The following is a 17,311-nucleotide window of genomic DNA, read 5'->3' on the forward strand; positions in this document are numbered from 1 at the left end:
TGTTGTTGAATGGCTGCACAGATTGATGCTGTGGCGGCGACGAGTGATGTTGTGGCGACGACGAGTGATTGCGTTCATTGATGCTGTGGTAGCGCATGGTGATGTTGTGGTGCCCCCGAGTGATGCTGTGGTGATGCGATAGAGTGAGGGCGATAGTTATGCTATGCTATGTTTTGTTATGCTATCCTTTGTTTTGCCATGCTATGTTATGTTTTGTTATGCTATGTTTCGTTGTGTTTTGTTATGCTATGCTATGTTTTGTTATGCTTTGTTTTGTTATGCTATGCTTTGTTGTGTTATGCTATCCTGTGCTATGTTTTGTTATGATATGCCATGCTATGCTATGCTATGTTTTGCTATTCTGGTGTGTGGTTGTGTGTGTGTGTGTGTGGGGGGGGGGGGTTATGTGTGTGTGTGGGGGGGGGGGGTTGTGTGTGTGTGGGGGGGGGGTTATGTGTGTGTGTGTGTGGGGGGGGGGGGTTATGTGTGTGTGGGGTTGTGTGTGTGGGGGGTTGTGTGTGTGGGGAGGGGTTGTGTGTGGGGGGGGGTTGTGTGTGGGGGGGGGTTGTGTGTGGGGGGGGGTTGTGTGGGGGGGGTTGTGTGTGGGGGGGGTTGTGTGTGGGGGGGTTGTGTGTGGGGGGGGTTGTGTGTGTGTGGGGGGGTTGTGTGTGTGTGTGGGGGGGTTGTGTGTGTGTGTGGGGGGGTTGTGTGTGTGTGGGGGGGTTGTGTGTGTGTGGGGGGGTTGTGTGTGTGGGGGGTTGTGTGTGTGGGGGGGTTGTGTGTGGGGTTGTGGAGGGTTGTGTGTATGGGGGGGGTTGTGTGTGGGGGGGTTGTGTGTGTGTGTGGGGGTTGTGTGTGTGTGTGGGGGTTGTGTGTGTATGTGGGGGGTTGTGTGTGTAAGTGGGGGGTTGTGTGTGTATGTGGGGGGTTGTGTGTGTATGTGGGGGGTTGTGTGTGTAAGTGGGGGGTTGTTTGTGTAAGTGGGGGGTTGTGTGTGTAAGTGGGGGGTTGTGTGTGTAAGTGGGGGGTTGTGTGAGGGGAGTTGTGGGGAGTTGTGGGTGGGAGTGGGGTTGTGGGTGGAGGTTGTGTGTGTGGGGGTTGTGTGTGTGGGGGGGTTGTGTGTGTGGGGGGGTTGTGTGTGTGGGGGGGTTGTGTGTGTGGGGGGGTTGTGTGTGTGGGGGGGGGTTGTGTGTGTGGGGGGGGGTTGTGTGTGTGGGGGGGGTTGTGTGTGTGGGGGGTTGTGTGTGTGGGGGGTTGTGTGTGGGGGGGTTGTGTGTGGGGGGTTGTGTGTGGGGGGGTTGTGTGTGTGGGGGGGTGTGTGTGGGGGGGTTGTGTGTGGGGGGGGTTGTGTGTGTGGGGGGTTGTGTGTATGGGGGGGTTGTGTGTGTGGGGTTGGTGTGTGTGGGGGGACGGTGTGTGCGGGGGGGTGGTGTGTGTGGGGGGCGGGGTGGGTGGGTGTGTGTGGGGGGTTGTGTGTGTGGGGGATTATGTGTGTGGGGTTGTGTGTTTGGTGTGTGTGTGGGGGTGGGGTTGTGTGTGGGGGGATGTGTGTGGGGGGGGGGTTGTGTATGGGGGGGTTGTGTGTGGGGGGTTGTGTGTGGAGGTTGTGTGTGTGGGGGGGGTTGTGTGTGTGGGGGGGTTGTGTGTGTGGGGGTTGTGTGTGTGGGGGTTGTGTGTGTGGGGGGGTTGTGTGTGTGGGGGGGTTGTGTGTGAGGGGGGGTTGTGTGTGAGGGGGGGTTGTGTGTGTGGGGGGGTTGTGTGTGTGGGGGGGGGGGTTGTGTGTGTGTGTGGGGGGGGTTGTGTGTGTGGGGGGGGGTTGTGTGTGTGGGGGGGTTGTGTGTGGGGGGGTTGTGTGTGTGGGGGGGTTGTGTGTGGGGGGGTTGTGTGTGTGTGGGGGGGGGTTGTGTGTGTAGGGGGGTTGTGTGTGTGGGGGGGTTGTGAAGGGTCGGGCCTGTGGCTCGGAGAAGGGGCTCAGTTTCCCGAGGGAGGGCTACTGCCTGCTCGGCCCAGATGTTACAGTCTGCTCGAGAGTCTCTGGCACCGTCAGAGATGGAGAGAACATTCATCCTGGGGGGTAAATACTAGGAGGGAAGGGCGGGGGGAAGAGAGGGAGGAGTGAGATCACAAACAGAGTGTGAGAAATTTAAAACAAGCCGCACAGGACTAGATGCTTGACCGCTATTATTTAAGATGTAAATAAAAAAAAATTTAAAAACGAGTTGGCCGAGCCGTGCGGAAACACATTTATTGGGAGGGTGTAACACCCCAAACACCTTTCCCGTCCCTAAAGATGTGCCTCTCTCCCTGCAGGCTCTGAAGAGACGGCTGTGTAATGGGGGGGGGGACTGTCCGTGCTGATTGTGAACTCTTACGGACGGTTTGGACAGGCTCCGAAGAGGCAGCTGTGTACTGGTAGGAGCTGGCTTTCACTGGAAGGGACAGTCGGTGATGTCTCTGAAGAGTAGCCGCTGTCTATTGGGAGGGGATAACCGGACAGGCTCAAGAGTGTTGTCTACTGAGAGGAGCTGTGTGTGGTTGTGTGCTGAGGGACAGTCCCTGGTGCCTCTGAAGAGATTGCTGTTAACACAAAGGAGCTTGTACGCAGTTGTAGAGACAGCCCCCGCTCTTCAGAGACTGTTCTGTACCGAGAAGAATTTGCATGTGCACGAGAGGGACAGTTGTGTAAGGGGGACAGTCAGAGCTAGCTCAGAGTGAACTGGCCAGCTCACATATCACATGGAAAACTAAAGACTTCTCGTGACTCGTGAAACTGGAAATGTAAAGGGAGTGTCATGACCCCGCACATAGCAAAAGGAAGGCTGCAGGAAATAAATAAATAAATATTGCATTGATCTGTCAAGAACCTCTTATCTTATCCACTTGTTTAAAAATCACCCATTACTTTCTGGAAGTCGGAGTCAGTAGTGTCTAGGCTCCGTGTAAGAAAAAATGTTTGAAATAAAAAAAGTATGTGTATCAACCTAAGGGATGACTGAAAAATGTGTAAAACAGGTGAGACATGGCGCACATCGACTCGCTAAAGACAGCTTTCTTTCCGAATGAAGTACTCCCATGTCCTGTGGAAGACAAATGCAGCCGGGGAAGAACGCTTCATTTTAAAAGGAGAGCGCATGACGGTCACTGCTTAAGAGTGCATGTCTACTCTGAGAATTACATGAGCAGCTGAAAGCCACCAAATACTCATGTGGTGGCACTCATGCAAGGAATTCTGAGACGTCACAGCCAGCTCATAGAATACATGGAAAACTAAAGCCTTCTAGTGACTCGTGAAACTAGAAATGTAAAGGGAATGTCATGACCCCGCACATAGCACAAGCTCTCGGCATTGCTGTGGCGGGTTTGTGGGGTTGTGTGTGGGGGGTTGGTTGTGTGTGTGTATGTGTGTGTGTGTGGGTTGTGGGAGGGTGTGTTTGTGTGTGGGGTTGTGTGTGGGGGGGGGGGGTTGTGTGTGTGTGTGGTGGTGGGGGGGGGGGGTGGGGGGGGGTTGTGAAGGGTCAGGCCTGCGGCTCGGAGAAAGGGCTAAGTTTCCAGAGGGAGGGCTACTGCCTGCTCGACCCAGATGTTAGTCTGCTCGAGAGTCTCTGGCACCGTCAGAGATGGAGATAAAATTCGTCCTGGGGGGTAAATACTAGGAGGAAAGGGCGGGGGAAGGGGGAGAGGGATCACAGAGTGTGAGAAATTTAAAACAAGCCGCAGAGGACTAGATGCTTGACCGCCATTATTTAAGATGAAAATAAAAAAATAAAAACAAGTCACTAAGGGCTGCATGCAGGGGAGAAACTGTTCACTGACCGGCACCCAGTTCGCTACATAAGACCACAGTGCAGCGGCCACTCGTTTCCACTGTAAACAGGTAGGGATCACGATCTCAATGGCAGGCTGACTGGACCCACAAAAAAACCTATGGGTATAATCAGAAAGGGGGGGCGAAAGGGGTGTTTTGCTTCAAAGAAAACCTTAGCATGATTGGATCCGTATGTATACCTTTTTGATTTATTAAAAAAAATAAACGGAAACCTAACACAAGGCGTCTGTGCAGCAGACGCTATGCTGATAAAAGTTACGCAGATGCAGTTTTGCTAAAATAAATGCTGTGCAACCTGCCAAATCACACACGCTACCTTCTTGATTAGAAAAAAGCTGCAACATAATGCGCGGCATCCATGAAGTGGGCGCTGTGCTTATGAAATCTAAGCTACAGGGATGTTGTGTTAAAATGAAAGCCACACGGCCTCCATGCTCACATTAGAACTATGCCTTGGGGAGAGGATGTTGTCTCACAGCTAGACTGCCGACTTTGGAGCTGAGGGGAAGTCATTAAAAAAACGTGGTGCGCGCGCCACGATGTGATGGGAGTGCAGCTCTGAGAGACACAATAGTGCATGTATGCACGAGGACCTGTGGCGCACACTGTGTGCTCATGGTGTAAGTCCATGAAGACGTAGAAAGTGAGCCAAGGCTACAAAAACACATGAAACCGGACAGAAAAACAAAAGGAAACTAAATTACTGGGATAGCCCCGGAGCAGAGAAAAGTGCCCCAACCTGAAGTGTTGTGGACAAGAGCTCAGCGAGGTGGCAGTTAGTCTCGGATATGTACAGCCTCTTTGGTGTGGAGTTTAGGCCAGGTGAAACAGAGCAGTTTTGGCGAGGGGTTGGGAATGTAAGTAGTGCTCGTGTAAATAATGACGACCGAGCAGCTGCGGCGATGGTAATGTAGCTGGTGCTGGTATAAAACGCTCCAATGCCTTTGTGTTGATTTCGTGCTTAAAAAACTCCCAAAAACAAATCAACCGAATAAAAATTGACGGAAGTAAAATTTAATTAAAATCCGACGGGCGGAATTGCGGTCAGTCAGTGGAGGAATCACAGACAGCCTTTTGAAGGTACCGGCGACGGAGTTTAAGTAAAGCGATTGCTGCCTTTTCACTTTTCTAAGGTGCCGGTGGGTGAGTGTAAGTAAGTAACAAGCTCTCGGCATTGCTGTGGCGGGGGAGAGGTAGCGCATTCCTTTGACGTCTGATGGGCTGGGAGCCTGTGAAGTGATGCGAGGCAGAGACAAATGGTGGAATGGTGGTGTGTGAGCGGCTTCCTTTTAAGTCTGATTGGGTGGGGGGGTGGGGGGGCGGGGAGCAAATGGCGAGCGCGCGCACGGAGCACATGCACTGTCCATAATACGCATTCAAAAGCCCTCTTGGTAAGCTTTCCTGGAGCACCTCTCTATATCTCTCGCATAGCGATTGCTTACGCAATACGCTAGGCGAGACCTACAAAGGATCTGCTTACTCCTACTGATCACTACACCATATGCTGCCACCAGCGTGCTTCGGCGGTGACCTTCCAACACTAATAGGGTAGCTAGTGCTTCAGGCACTCCTCCTTGTCCAACAAGAGTACAATCTGTGATACAGGTCTACGTCATGGCACACATGCATGATCCATGTTTGCCTATGACAAAACCACAAAATATCAGTATTAGGAATCCAGACAATAGTACAGATGGGCACTTAGGACAGGGGTACACGTCTTATCATGCAGAGAAGTTTTTCGTCCCAACAAACCTTACGCAATGTCACTTTCAAAGGGAGTCTAAATTACTTTCCTTGGCTGCTTCTGTCAAGCCAGTAAAGGAGGGGGAGGGACAACTATGTTGCCATAGTTGTCCACCAAGTAGCTGTAATGTATGACAAGGCCTAGAGAGGTTCTCGCGTGCAGGTGGGAGACAAGGACCTCCCAGTTCAGGAAAAAAAATGGATTTAGCTTCAAGAAGCTTAATATTACAACTGCCCACTTGGTGCTCAGAGTACGCCACAGAAGACAGACCAATTCAGGAATTGGCTGTATTAAATGGTCAGTTTGAACACAAAAATATATCCTAGCCAGTCAGCACCTGGTACAACATCCCTGGAATACCACTTGGGCGCTCTGCAGTCAAAAAGTAGAACTTTGATTTGTTGGAGGCCCTATAGCATTGACCTATCTTTCACGCTACAGTAATACACCAGTAGTCATCAGACTAATCAAATGCGCAGATCTAGAAGGCTGACCCAAAGTATCTATATATATATATATATATATATATATATATATATATATATATATATATATATATATATATATATATATGGATACTTTGGGTCAGCCTTGTACATCTGAAATGCACATCAAATCGTGAAAACTGATGAGTTCTCAATATAGCGCCTAGTATACATACCTATACAAAAGGGGATGATGGACGGAGCGTTTGAACAAATCAAACACTCACCCCCAGTCAACTGATCTGGGTTTAATCCATCACCATTCTTTAGTTCACTCAGCCACCCCAGTTCAGACATGGCTATATGCAAATCAGTCTGACCCTGTGCCTCATGGGAACAGTGCAGCCCAACCTGCCAAGCAATGTCTGTCTTGGACCGGAAACAAGCATCCTGGGACCGGTTTTGGATTCATAATCCTCATCAGCCAGGCTATCTTGAATCCAGTGGCCAAGTGAACAAGGGACTCACGTCTGAGCATACCCTGCCACACTTAGGGCGAACAAAGCGATACAAAAGGGGATGATGGACGGAGCGTTTGAACAAATCAAACACTCACCCCAGTCAACCGATCTGGGTTTAATCATCACCATTCTTTAGTTCACTCAGCCACCCCAGTTCAGACATGGCTATATGCAAATCAGTCTGACCCTGTGTAGTATAAATACCTAACAGTTAATGCTGAAGCACAGAGCCATCAACTCTTGCTTGGGCAACAGAAGCGCAGGGGCGTAACCAATCAGACCTGCAGATCATTGGCCTAAACCTGGAACTATCATCTTGTTTACCTACAGCTTAGCAAGCCATGACTATTTGACATACTGTCAACTGTGCTATCCACAAGCAGACTGTCAGTGGCTATGTCAAAACCACACACACAGATGTCAGCACATCTGTCAGGGAGAAAAAGTGGGAAAAGTGGCCCAGAACTGCCCTTCAGTGTCTCCTGTGCAGGTGTTAAGTAGGAAGTAAGATTAAATCCCTTCATCATGCTTTCTCTACCACATTTTGCAGGGGAAGGAGGGGCGAACTATCCTACTTTTATCTATCAGTCTTTTAAGAGTGGCGATGCATTTTCTGCTCAGAGTTATGAGCTGAAATGATTTAGGAGGAACACCATGCAGGGATACCTGGTAGGACCAATATAAACTAGGTAACCTCACTGATCATCTCATGGATTGTGGGCGACACCATTAGTCTTCCAATGCCCAAGCACAAATCAGCTCAAGGCCTCCTGGTGAACTCCAAAAACATACATTTATTTTCCAATCGCACTCCCTGCTCTCAGAGTTGCTGCAGACAGGCGAGTCTATAGTATAGATGTTGCCAGCGCAAACATTGTTTAACAGTCAACTTTCATTTCTCCAACTGAACCCTTCCCTCAGCCCATCTTTACAGCCAAGCTCTTGATTTTACTGCTCTCTCCCTCAAGCAAGCTGAAATCTAGATTGCAGTCTTTATTTCCACACCCTCTTCAGTCTTGCTAGGGCCTCTACCTGCTATGAAGCGTCCACTAAATGACATGTTCAAACTGTATGGACTACAAAAGTAAATAAAAGCAACAATATTTCTCGATAGGTATTTGTGTAAACATCAAAATGGAGTTCCACTGCCATTTGTAAAACAACTGTGTTTGCACGTCTACCTTTTTGCACACTACACATGAAAATAATGGGTCCTTCCTAATGCCGTTTTCCTGTAATGTGTTACCGCAACAGGTGAATGTCATCAGCTTAACCAAACACAAAGCAGGGATGAATGAACAGGAGCATTTTCTCTGTAGATCACCTTTTTTTGCTTGCTTGTTTCTGGTCCAGGGAAGACCTGGCTTGGCAGTTTGGGCTGGAGAACAGGGTCAAGACTGATTTGCATATGGCTGGGTCTGAACTGGGGTGGCAAAGTGAGCTAAAGAACGATGATGGACTCAACCCAGATCTATGATTGGGGGAGAGTGTCTGAAACGTTTCAGCGCTCCGTCCATAATCTCTGCTTTCTGAAATCCCTTGCAGTCACTGTGGTTGCCACTACTAAGATGTTATCTATCTATTCTTAAGCGCCATTACACCAGATAGATATCCATTTAACATCTTATTTTTAAGCTGTATCCAGGTATGCTCAGAAGCTAAGAAAACACATTTAACAGAAATGTAGCCACTTGTTGCATTCAACTCACCTTAAGCTGCTGTAGTTCCCCTTCCACATCGATACTCAGCGTTGGATACATGTTGAGGTACTGTTCTGCCAGGACCTTAAACCTAGAGGATGGGAGAAGAGATGCTCAGTTAATCCACTCTGCAAGTCAATAGGATGTTACTGCTGACATAGGTGACGGGGAGGGCTTCAAGGCCAAGTGAATGGGTTACAGCCAGGCATTATTAATTGTTTGAATGAAGAATTGTGACACCTAGTATATATGTCCTGAAAAAAATATCGATTAAAAAAGAAAAAAAAATGAAGTAACAGATTTTCTCCTGCACACATGAAACATTCATGTTTATTCTGCTGTTGTATGTGTGGCTACCTCTACAAATAGGAGATGGACAACATAACTATTTACCTAATAAACACTTTCTTTCCAAGAAATGGAGGGAAATTGCCCAAAGTGATAATAGATATACAAGGCTGTACACGTTTCTTATGGGGGGGGGGGGAGAATGTGGAGTCATGGGTTCCGAGGGGTCTAGAAACAACCAAATTAACTCACTTTTTAGAGAACTCCTCAAAATCAGCAAGAAGGTCACAAATGCGAAGTCCGGTGCGAGAGGCCTTGGATGAATAGACAGGCCCAATGCCCTTCTTTGTGGTACCAAGACTGCAAAAAAACAAAAACAACAAAAAAGCTAGTAGTCGAAGGCCTTAGGGCAGGGCTTGATTTGTATTGGAGTTTTCTGGTGCACGGCACCGGCACTTATTTCAAACCACCAGTGCTTACTTCTGACAGTCCACCACAAGGTGGCACGGTGTATTTATTTTTAAGCAGAGATTTAAAAAGGATTTAAAAATTACAATAATAGTACCTTGTCCAGGTCGTTCTTACAGATTTGGGTGCTATTGAACAGTTCAAATTGTCACAATTGTTTGAGTGTGATGGTTAGTAGACAACAGTAGCACTTGTATTAGGCAGCGCTATCAGGGGCATTGGGTCATGCAAGCTGCAGTACCCTGAGGAATACCTTGGGCCCTTGCACTTTTTAATTATTTATTTTTTAATTAGCCCTGCCCGAGTTCGAAGAGAGTGGCACTGAAACTTGTATCCTGGCACCAAATCTTCAAATGTCCTTTCCTTTTAAAAGTCTTTTTCGCCCCAGATTTTTCTTGAGACAGTGAGGGTGTGCCTTTGCAGTATAATAATCGGTTTGCAGTTGCAACATCCAGGTCTGTATAACTGGCTTAAACAGGCATCGTGCCACTTTCAAGGTCAAGCACAGAGTTCAAATGCTCTGGGACCTAAATGTGGGTTTTACATCTCTGTAAAATGAGTGAACTAACTGTGGTAACTAGCATGTATCTCGAAGATGCAAACCGTGCCACCTTAGACCACTACAGGTGCATACCCATTCCAAAGCATAGTCCACATAAGCAGCAAAAAGGTATGCCCAATTTTTTGCACATCTCCAGGTATGACGTAAAACAGGTCATCAGTTTCAGGTTACCTTTGATACTCTGTTGCTCTGGGTCAAAGTAAGGTGATGAAATGTATATTTTGGTCCCCAAAAATGAGTGCAAGTGCCCACCACCTTACCCACAGACTCTACAACATAGGCATACAGCAAGACGCCCTCAAGTGGATCCCCTCCTTCCTTACAGGACGCACACAGAGCATCAGACTGCCTTCCTTCCCCTCTGCACCTAAAGGCATCATTCCTCAGACCCAATCTGTTCAACATCTACATGAACCCCTTCCACCCCTCCAGACGATGTAAGATTTGACAGACTCAACATAATCTCCTACGCAGGACACACTCAACAGATCCTCTCACTCACCGAGGACCCCAGCAACACAAAATCCAACTTCTGCTACGTAATGACCAACGTAGCCAAATGGATAAGAGACAACTGCCTCCAACTCAATTCTGACAAAACCGAAGTACTGATCTTCGGGAAGAACACCTCCGCATGTGACCACAACCTGTGACCTGCAGAACTCAGACCAACACTCACACCGATCCACCATGCATGCAACCTCGGCATCATCCTCAACAGCCAACTGACCATGAAATGACAAGTCAACCCAGTAGCCGCCTCCTGCTTCCACACTTTGCATGCTCAGCAGAATCTTCAGATTGCTCCCAACCAACACCGTAAAGACCGTCACTCAGGGCCTTAGCACCAGCCGCCTCGGCTAGGGCAAGGCCCTCTACACCAGCATCTCCACCCAGCTCCTCAGAAGACTCCAGACCATACAGAAAGCTACAGACTCATCCTGAACCTCCCCAAACAAATTTTTTGCGAAAAGTGAGACACCGGGGGGTCCCGATGCCTATGGTAACATCCTGCACACTTTCACATGAACCACTGGGTTCTCCTCAGGTGTATGTATATATCAAAATAATGATAATTCAAACTGTTTTCATTTGTATCAATATTCTTTGTTTATTCCTTCTTTTTCATTCACTTAAATCCTTTTGTTTTCAAAACAATCTTAGGTCTCATCTCCCATTTACCCAATGCATTTCGGGTCTATGGTGACCCTTCTTCGGGGGTCTGATTGGTTCCGAGCCTATGTTCATTGTTTATGGAATTGTGTGCGCTCAAGAAATCAAAATCACTCTACTACAGCCTCCAGTTCTGTTGACGTTACGTCAACAGAACTGGAGGCTGTAGTAGAGTGATTTTGATTTCTTGAGCGCACACAATTCCATAAACAATGAACATAGGCTCGGAACCAATCAGACCCCCGAAGAAGGGTCACCATAGACCCGAAATGCATTGGGTAAATGGGAGATGAGACCTAAGATTGTTTTGAAAACAAAAGGATTTAAGTGAATGAAAAAGAAGGAATAAACAAAGAATATTGATACAAATGAAAACAGTTTGAATTATCATTATTTTGATATATACATACACCTGAGGAGAACCCAGTGGTTCATGTGAAAGTGTGCAGGATGTTACCATAGGCATCGGGACCCCCCGGTGTCTCACTTTTCGCAAGACATTGAAGAAGTGGTTTCAGACTAAATCACCAAAGGTAGCAGTGCACAACAACGAAAAAGATTTAATCATGAATAAGTGAATTAGAAGAGTGCTGGACGGACCCTATTACGATACCTCCCCAAACAAACCCACATTACCTCCCCACCAGAGAGACCACTGGCTGCCCATCCAGAAGAGATGCCAATTCAAAATCCTAATGCATACCTATAAAGCCCACCATGACCTAGTACCTGCCTACATCAATTGAACTCCCACAAACCCTCTAGACACCTGCGCTCTTCATCACTCGCCCTCACACACCCACCCCTGCATCGTTTGCAGCGGTGGCCAATCCTTTTCCTACATCGCTGCCTAGACCTGGAACGACCTTACCCTCCAGCTCCGTACAGCCCCCTCGCTGGCAGACTTCAGTCAGACTCTAGACCTGACAGTGTTGCACTTCACAAATGCAGTTTGATTGATTGACCTCCTACAACTACCGACACAAATTAAGTAATGGAGGAAAGATTGAATGGCGATGTGCAGGGACACACTTGTATCCAAGCAAATTGCCAGGTGTTGGTGGCTCACCAGACAGAGCCACCTGACGGAAAATTAAGCGCAGATCTAAGTTTCAAGTCTCCAATGGAATCTGAACTAGCACTATATTAGGAACCCCGAAGCTCTAACCCCTCATAAGCTTAGGACATCCTGGATCCGAAACCCGCAGTTCCCCAAGTTCAAAGAAAAGCAAGATTTCTAGGCTAGACTCACTTTTTGCCAGCCTGCTGCTGCCGCTGCAGCTCCTGGATTCCATCAGCAGCTTGGTGGAAGTTAAAGACTAAGAGAGAAACCAGAGACTTTACTGTAGGGTGCTTTAAAAAGTACAGAATCCATCACACCAGCACAAAAAATAAACAATAAATAAACCGCTAGAGCCCATCATACCTATCACTTTCCCATCTGATATTCCATTAACAGACTTACTCCAGCCTCAGCAGTCACTTACCTATGTGTGCTCTGTCTGAAATGACTGTCCGTGACTCCCAGCCATGTAGCCCTAAGAAGTAAGAAGAGCGAGAGTGATCAGAGGAGAGCCATCACACAGTGAGATGATGTGGTGCTAAAGAACAGGAGTGGGGCATGTGTTGTTAGAGTCACTCACTGTCAAGCACACACAAGGTTCGTTCAGTATACTTTATTCGGCTTACATAGCCATACAAAAAAAAAATACAATAAACATGCTGTTAAACTGAGAGCAGTACAAATTGTGAATCAAAAGATAAGACAAAGACAATGAAAACATACAATTCAAATACAAGTAGTGCAACAATACATCAATGGTGAAAAAGGTGCAATAAACACGGGACCACACAAGGTGATATGCAGCACTCACCTGGCCCCTTCTTACAGTTCTTCTCAGCTTCTTCAAAGAGCCCAGGGAGATGTATCACAACACCGTTGCCTTAGTCAAGAGTAAGAGAAAGATAGTGTCAGGACAGCAAGTCTAGAAGAGGACAGAAACAGATCCAAGCGTAACATAACACACAGTAATCTGGCTCAGGTCAAAGGGAGTGACACAGGGCCCTAAACCTGTAACACTCACACTAGCGCCCACAGAGGAAGATGGGGAACATAATCTGAAACCTCTGTTCCCAGAAGTTGAAACAAAGACTACCTCCATTCTCCGGACCACATATCTTGAACACACTGCTTGACTTGGGCCTCTCTGCAGGGTCATCCCCAAACTTTTTGCCTCCCCCCCCCCCCCTACACTTTTTCCTGAATTTGTTGCTGTCATCTTAGGGCTTTGCACTTAACCACTGTCAACCAGTGCTAAAGTGCTTGAGCTAACTCCCTAAAACATGGTTATAATGTCTTATACCCAATTGGTATATTTTCTTGTAAGTCCTTGTAGAGTGATACTACATGTACCCAGGGCATGTAATGAAATGCTACTAGTGGGCCTGCAAACAGTAACAAACTAAAGGAGGTAACCCGTAAACCCGGTAGAGTCCAGGGCAACGGTGTGTAACATACCGTTGTGATTCATTCGCTCCTCATGGTCATGTAATTATCTGTAACCTGGTCCTGAAGATGGCCTTACATTGCAAATAGGCTGAAACTGTCGACTTTTACAGCTAAATTTACGGCGCCTTTCTTGTTTTTACCCATTCAAATTACTCTGTATTCACTTGCATTTACTGTTGGGGTATTACTACGAATACACATTGTATACAAGTTGTTTTGTTGTGCGCCCCCTGCCCGCTGTACATACTTCCTCATGTGCCACTTGTGACGTTCACCATTTCTGGAGGACGTGCGCACAGTATAACACAGGTTACATGCCATTTAATGCAACACAGTGAATTATTTGCCTTTAAATATATGGTACTATATACAAAAGTTTTTCTTTGCAAATTATTGTCCCCATGTGCTCATAGCAACTACTTGTGCTCCCTTTGAAATTGTCTGACAAAAAATACCCCATGAAACATTGTTGTATGTTACTAGTGGGCCTGAAGCACCGATTGTGCCATCCACTTATGTTGCACCTTAAAACATGCCCCAGGCCCACCTTTGCAGCCTGAATGCAGTTTTAAACTGCTGTGTCGACTTGGCATTAAAACTTCTTAGCCAAGCATTGAATTTGCCTTTTTTTCCATAGACGTACCTCCCAAGGTAGCTCATAGGGCAAGGTGCTTTGTAATTTAAAGGTCTGATGTGTACTTTCAAGTTTTTCATGTCCTGGCAGTGAAAAGACCCTAAATTCGTAATTCACTACTGTGAGGCCTACCCGACCCAAAGAATAACAGAGGATTTCTTATTACATTTAATAAGCTGCAATTTCAAACTGGTAGCTTCTAGCTATGGCGTGTTCGGGGTCTCTGGAATCACAGTTTAAAATCCTAACTTGTGGAGAAGTCAAATTCTAAATTGCCATTCTGAAAATGCCACTTATAGAAAGTTGTTACAGCAAACAAATGATGGACGGAATGCTGACAATGCAAACATTCTCCCCCAGTCAAAAGATCTGGGTTAAATCCATGTTCTTTTGCCCACTAGGCCACCCCAGTTTGGACCCAGCCATATGCAAATCAGTCTTGACTCTGTGCCCCATGGGAACAGTCCAGACCAGGTCCTCCCTGGACCGGAAAGTCGGAAACAAGCATCCTGGGACCAGTTTCAGGGTATGTCACCCTTCTTCAGCCAGACTAGCTTGAATCCAGTGGCACATTGAGCAAGGGACCTACATCTGGGCATACCCATTCCACTTAGGGCTTAAAGTGTTACAGCAAACAAATGATGGACGGAATGCTGACAATGCAAACATTCTCCCTCAGTCAAAAGGTATGGGTTAAATCCACCGTTCTTTTGCCCACTACGCCACCCCAGATTGGACCCAGCCATATGCAAATCAGTCTTGACAATGTGCCCCATGTTAACAGTCCAGACCGTACTGCTAGGCCAGGTCCTCCCTGAAACCGGTCCCAGGATGCTTGTTTCCGGTCCAGGGAGGACCTGGCCTGGCAGTTCAGTCTGGACTGTTCCCATGGGGCACAGGGTCAAGACTGATTGCATATCACGGAGTCTTCGCAGAAAGCACATTAATAGGTCTGAAATCGTCATTTATCTGCCCCCTGAGTGCAAATACGTAGGTTAAATACCCGTCACCAACTAGCCCCCCACCTGCTTGTTCCCTCAAATAAGTGTGCCAATGATCCAAAAATATTGCAATCTGTCCCAAAGAGCATTGTGCATTTACACCAAGAGGACGTGGGATAGGTGTCAAAATGTTAACGCGAGTCACAAACAAAAAAGAAGAACAGTAGGGACTCAGGCATGCAACACACAGCTCTCTGGATGCTTCCAGTGGATAAGTACAGGATGCTTCTCACCGATGAAGGAGATGGCTTTCTTATTCAGCACACCACTAGGCAGAAGGTGGAAGTCATACTCCACAGAATCCACGACCACGGTGTGTCCAGCGTTGTTACCTCCCTGATTAAAACACAAAGGGGGGTTTACTGTAAAATGTCACATTGGTTTACTTCCCGCCGAAACACAAAAGGTGGCACGGTTAGTGCCAGACTCCCTGTTGCTACACAACACCCGTGCCACTCAGTCGATGCCCATGTAGCTCAAGGGCGTGCATGGCTGTCACTACTGTACTGGAGCGTAACTCTTATTTGTGTAACCGGTGCAGTGGGGCCGCAGCACATAAGGGCCCACTGAACCTTCAGTATGACCATTTCACAGTTCAAACAGCGGGGAGGGGATAGAAAGTGGGATTACAGGGCACACGAAACACCGGTTACGCCGCTGCCTTGTCTTACAGTACACCTGATCGAATAGGTGCAGTCTTTCCATTTGTTAACGTAGTGTCTGAAGAAATATTTCCCACTGAAATGCCCTAGTGGGCAATGTCGACACATCGTCCGAGAATAATGATGCAGCATTTAATCAGTTGCGAAATGTTGACGATGCATTATGGGTAGATCATATTGTATTCGCTGTGTATTATAGGCTAACATGGCAAGAGATAACTTCCGACCTGAAAATGACTATCCTTTCACCGCAGTCGTCCATTAATATGTACATTTAAATAAAGTGGACTGTCCTTCAAGTTGACTAACTGACCTTCACATTTGCCCCTCAATCAATAAACTCCCACCTCTGTGATGGGCGGTGCTTCACGTCTCCTCTAAGCGGGCTCTTACCTGACACCTGCACACCAGGTCCGCGTCCATGGCAAGCAGGTCGACTACCTTCCCTTTGCCCTCGTCGCCCCATTGTGCGCCCAGCACTACTGTCACCCGGTTGCCCCCGTCGCCACCCTCCAGCGTCCCGTTGGTAATGCCGCTCAGAGCTGCCATGCTGCAATTAGAGAGCAGGAAAGGGCGCCAAGAACCGCTTCCGCCCTCACCAACATGGCGGAGACTCCCGTCTTCCCCATCAAATATGGTGGAGGGTCTTTTTCCGCCTTCACCATTGCAACGTGATGCCGCAGAGACTCACATCCGGGTTCGTCACGTGACGTTTCAGAGTACTATCAGGCTTGACACTGTGCTCCATGGGAACAGTTCAGGCCAGGTCCTCCCTGAAACCGGTCTCAGGATGCTTGTTTCCGGTCCAGGGAGGACCTGGCTTGGCAGTTCGATCTGCACTGTTCCCAAGGGGCGCAGGGTTAAGACTGATTGCATATGGCTGGGTCTTCGCAGAAAGCACATTTATGGGTGTGAACCCGTCATTTATCTGCCCCCAGAATGCAGATACGTAGGTTAAATACCCGTCACAAACTAGCCCCCCACCTGCTTGTTCCCTCGAATATGTGTGCCAATGATCCAAAAATATTGCAATCTGTCCCAAAGAGCATTGTGCATACACGAGCTTAGAAGGCTGGTGACACGGCGCACGTGTATCTATAGAATTTGCGGGGGTGATGCCACTGCACGGGGGTCTGTAAAACTGGAAGTTTTTGGAGGCCCTGCGATTGTATGCATTGTGGCGCTGAAGCATGTCTGTCTGTAACCCTTGCAAGGTTGGTGGTACTGCACTCACATATCTGTAAGTATCACATACCCGATGACGCAACGTATTTGTGTGTCTCTAGCACTGTGTATGTGTGTAACTAACGCAGGATTGGTAGCATTGCATTTATATCTACATAGCTCACGTGCTACGTGCAATGCACCCGTGCCTGTGACTATGAAGACACGTCCGCAAGGCACGAGTTTGTCGTAAACAAAAATCACAACGTGCTGCACAGGTGTGGATGGTTAGGAGTCAGCTCCTAAGCGGGGCACAAGTGCAAATTAGTGCAGGTCTTGTTGCTCTCTTGTTGTGGGGGAGTTAGGCACAATAAACACCGTTTATGTATTAAAGGTGCTTTTATTAACTAGGTAAAAGGGCCCACAGGGAGCCATCAGAAGGACGCAGCATCTGACAGATGACAGCGGTGACGTCACTTATGTAGTCCCCGAACATTCGGGGATGACAGTGAGTGACGTACATCCATGGAAAAAGAGAATGCATTCGTGAACCAGAAGAATGAAATACATATTCAACATCTCCCTTTCCCCCCAAACAAACACAAGAAGTATATGCATGAACAAAACTCTA

At 47.6% G+C, this 17,311-nt stretch overlaps 1 protein-coding gene across 1 annotated transcript in view; it reads right to left on the bottom strand.

The window, feature by feature from the left end:
- Positions 1-16,116, bottom strand: part of LOC147691809 (adenylosuccinate synthetase isozyme 2-like) — a 96,904-nt gene extending 80,788 nt beyond the window's left edge. Inside the window, exons 1-7 of the mRNA XM_086938105.1 lie at positions 15,910-16,116; positions 15,088-15,190; positions 12,585-12,653; positions 12,198-12,248; positions 11,963-12,029; positions 8,760-8,867; positions 8,229-8,310 (exon numbers count right to left, since the gene is read on the bottom strand). Coding sequence (XP_086794231.1) covers positions 8,229-8,310; positions 8,760-8,867; positions 11,963-12,029; positions 12,198-12,248; positions 12,585-12,653; positions 15,088-15,190; positions 15,910-16,065 — 636 coding nt within the window. The 5' untranslated portion in view covers positions 16,066-16,116. The remainder of the gene's footprint in view (positions 1-8,228; positions 8,311-8,759; positions 8,868-11,962; positions 12,030-12,197; positions 12,249-12,584; positions 12,654-15,087; positions 15,191-15,909) is intronic.
- Between the last annotated feature and the right edge of the window lie 1,195 nt (positions 16,117-17,311).

This window comes from Lissotriton vulgaris, chromosome 9 (genome assembly GCF_964263255.1).
Source record: "Lissotriton vulgaris chromosome 9, aLisVul1.2, whole genome shotgun sequence".
Taxonomy (NCBI): Eukaryota; Metazoa; Chordata; class Amphibia; order Caudata; family Salamandridae; genus Lissotriton; species Lissotriton vulgaris.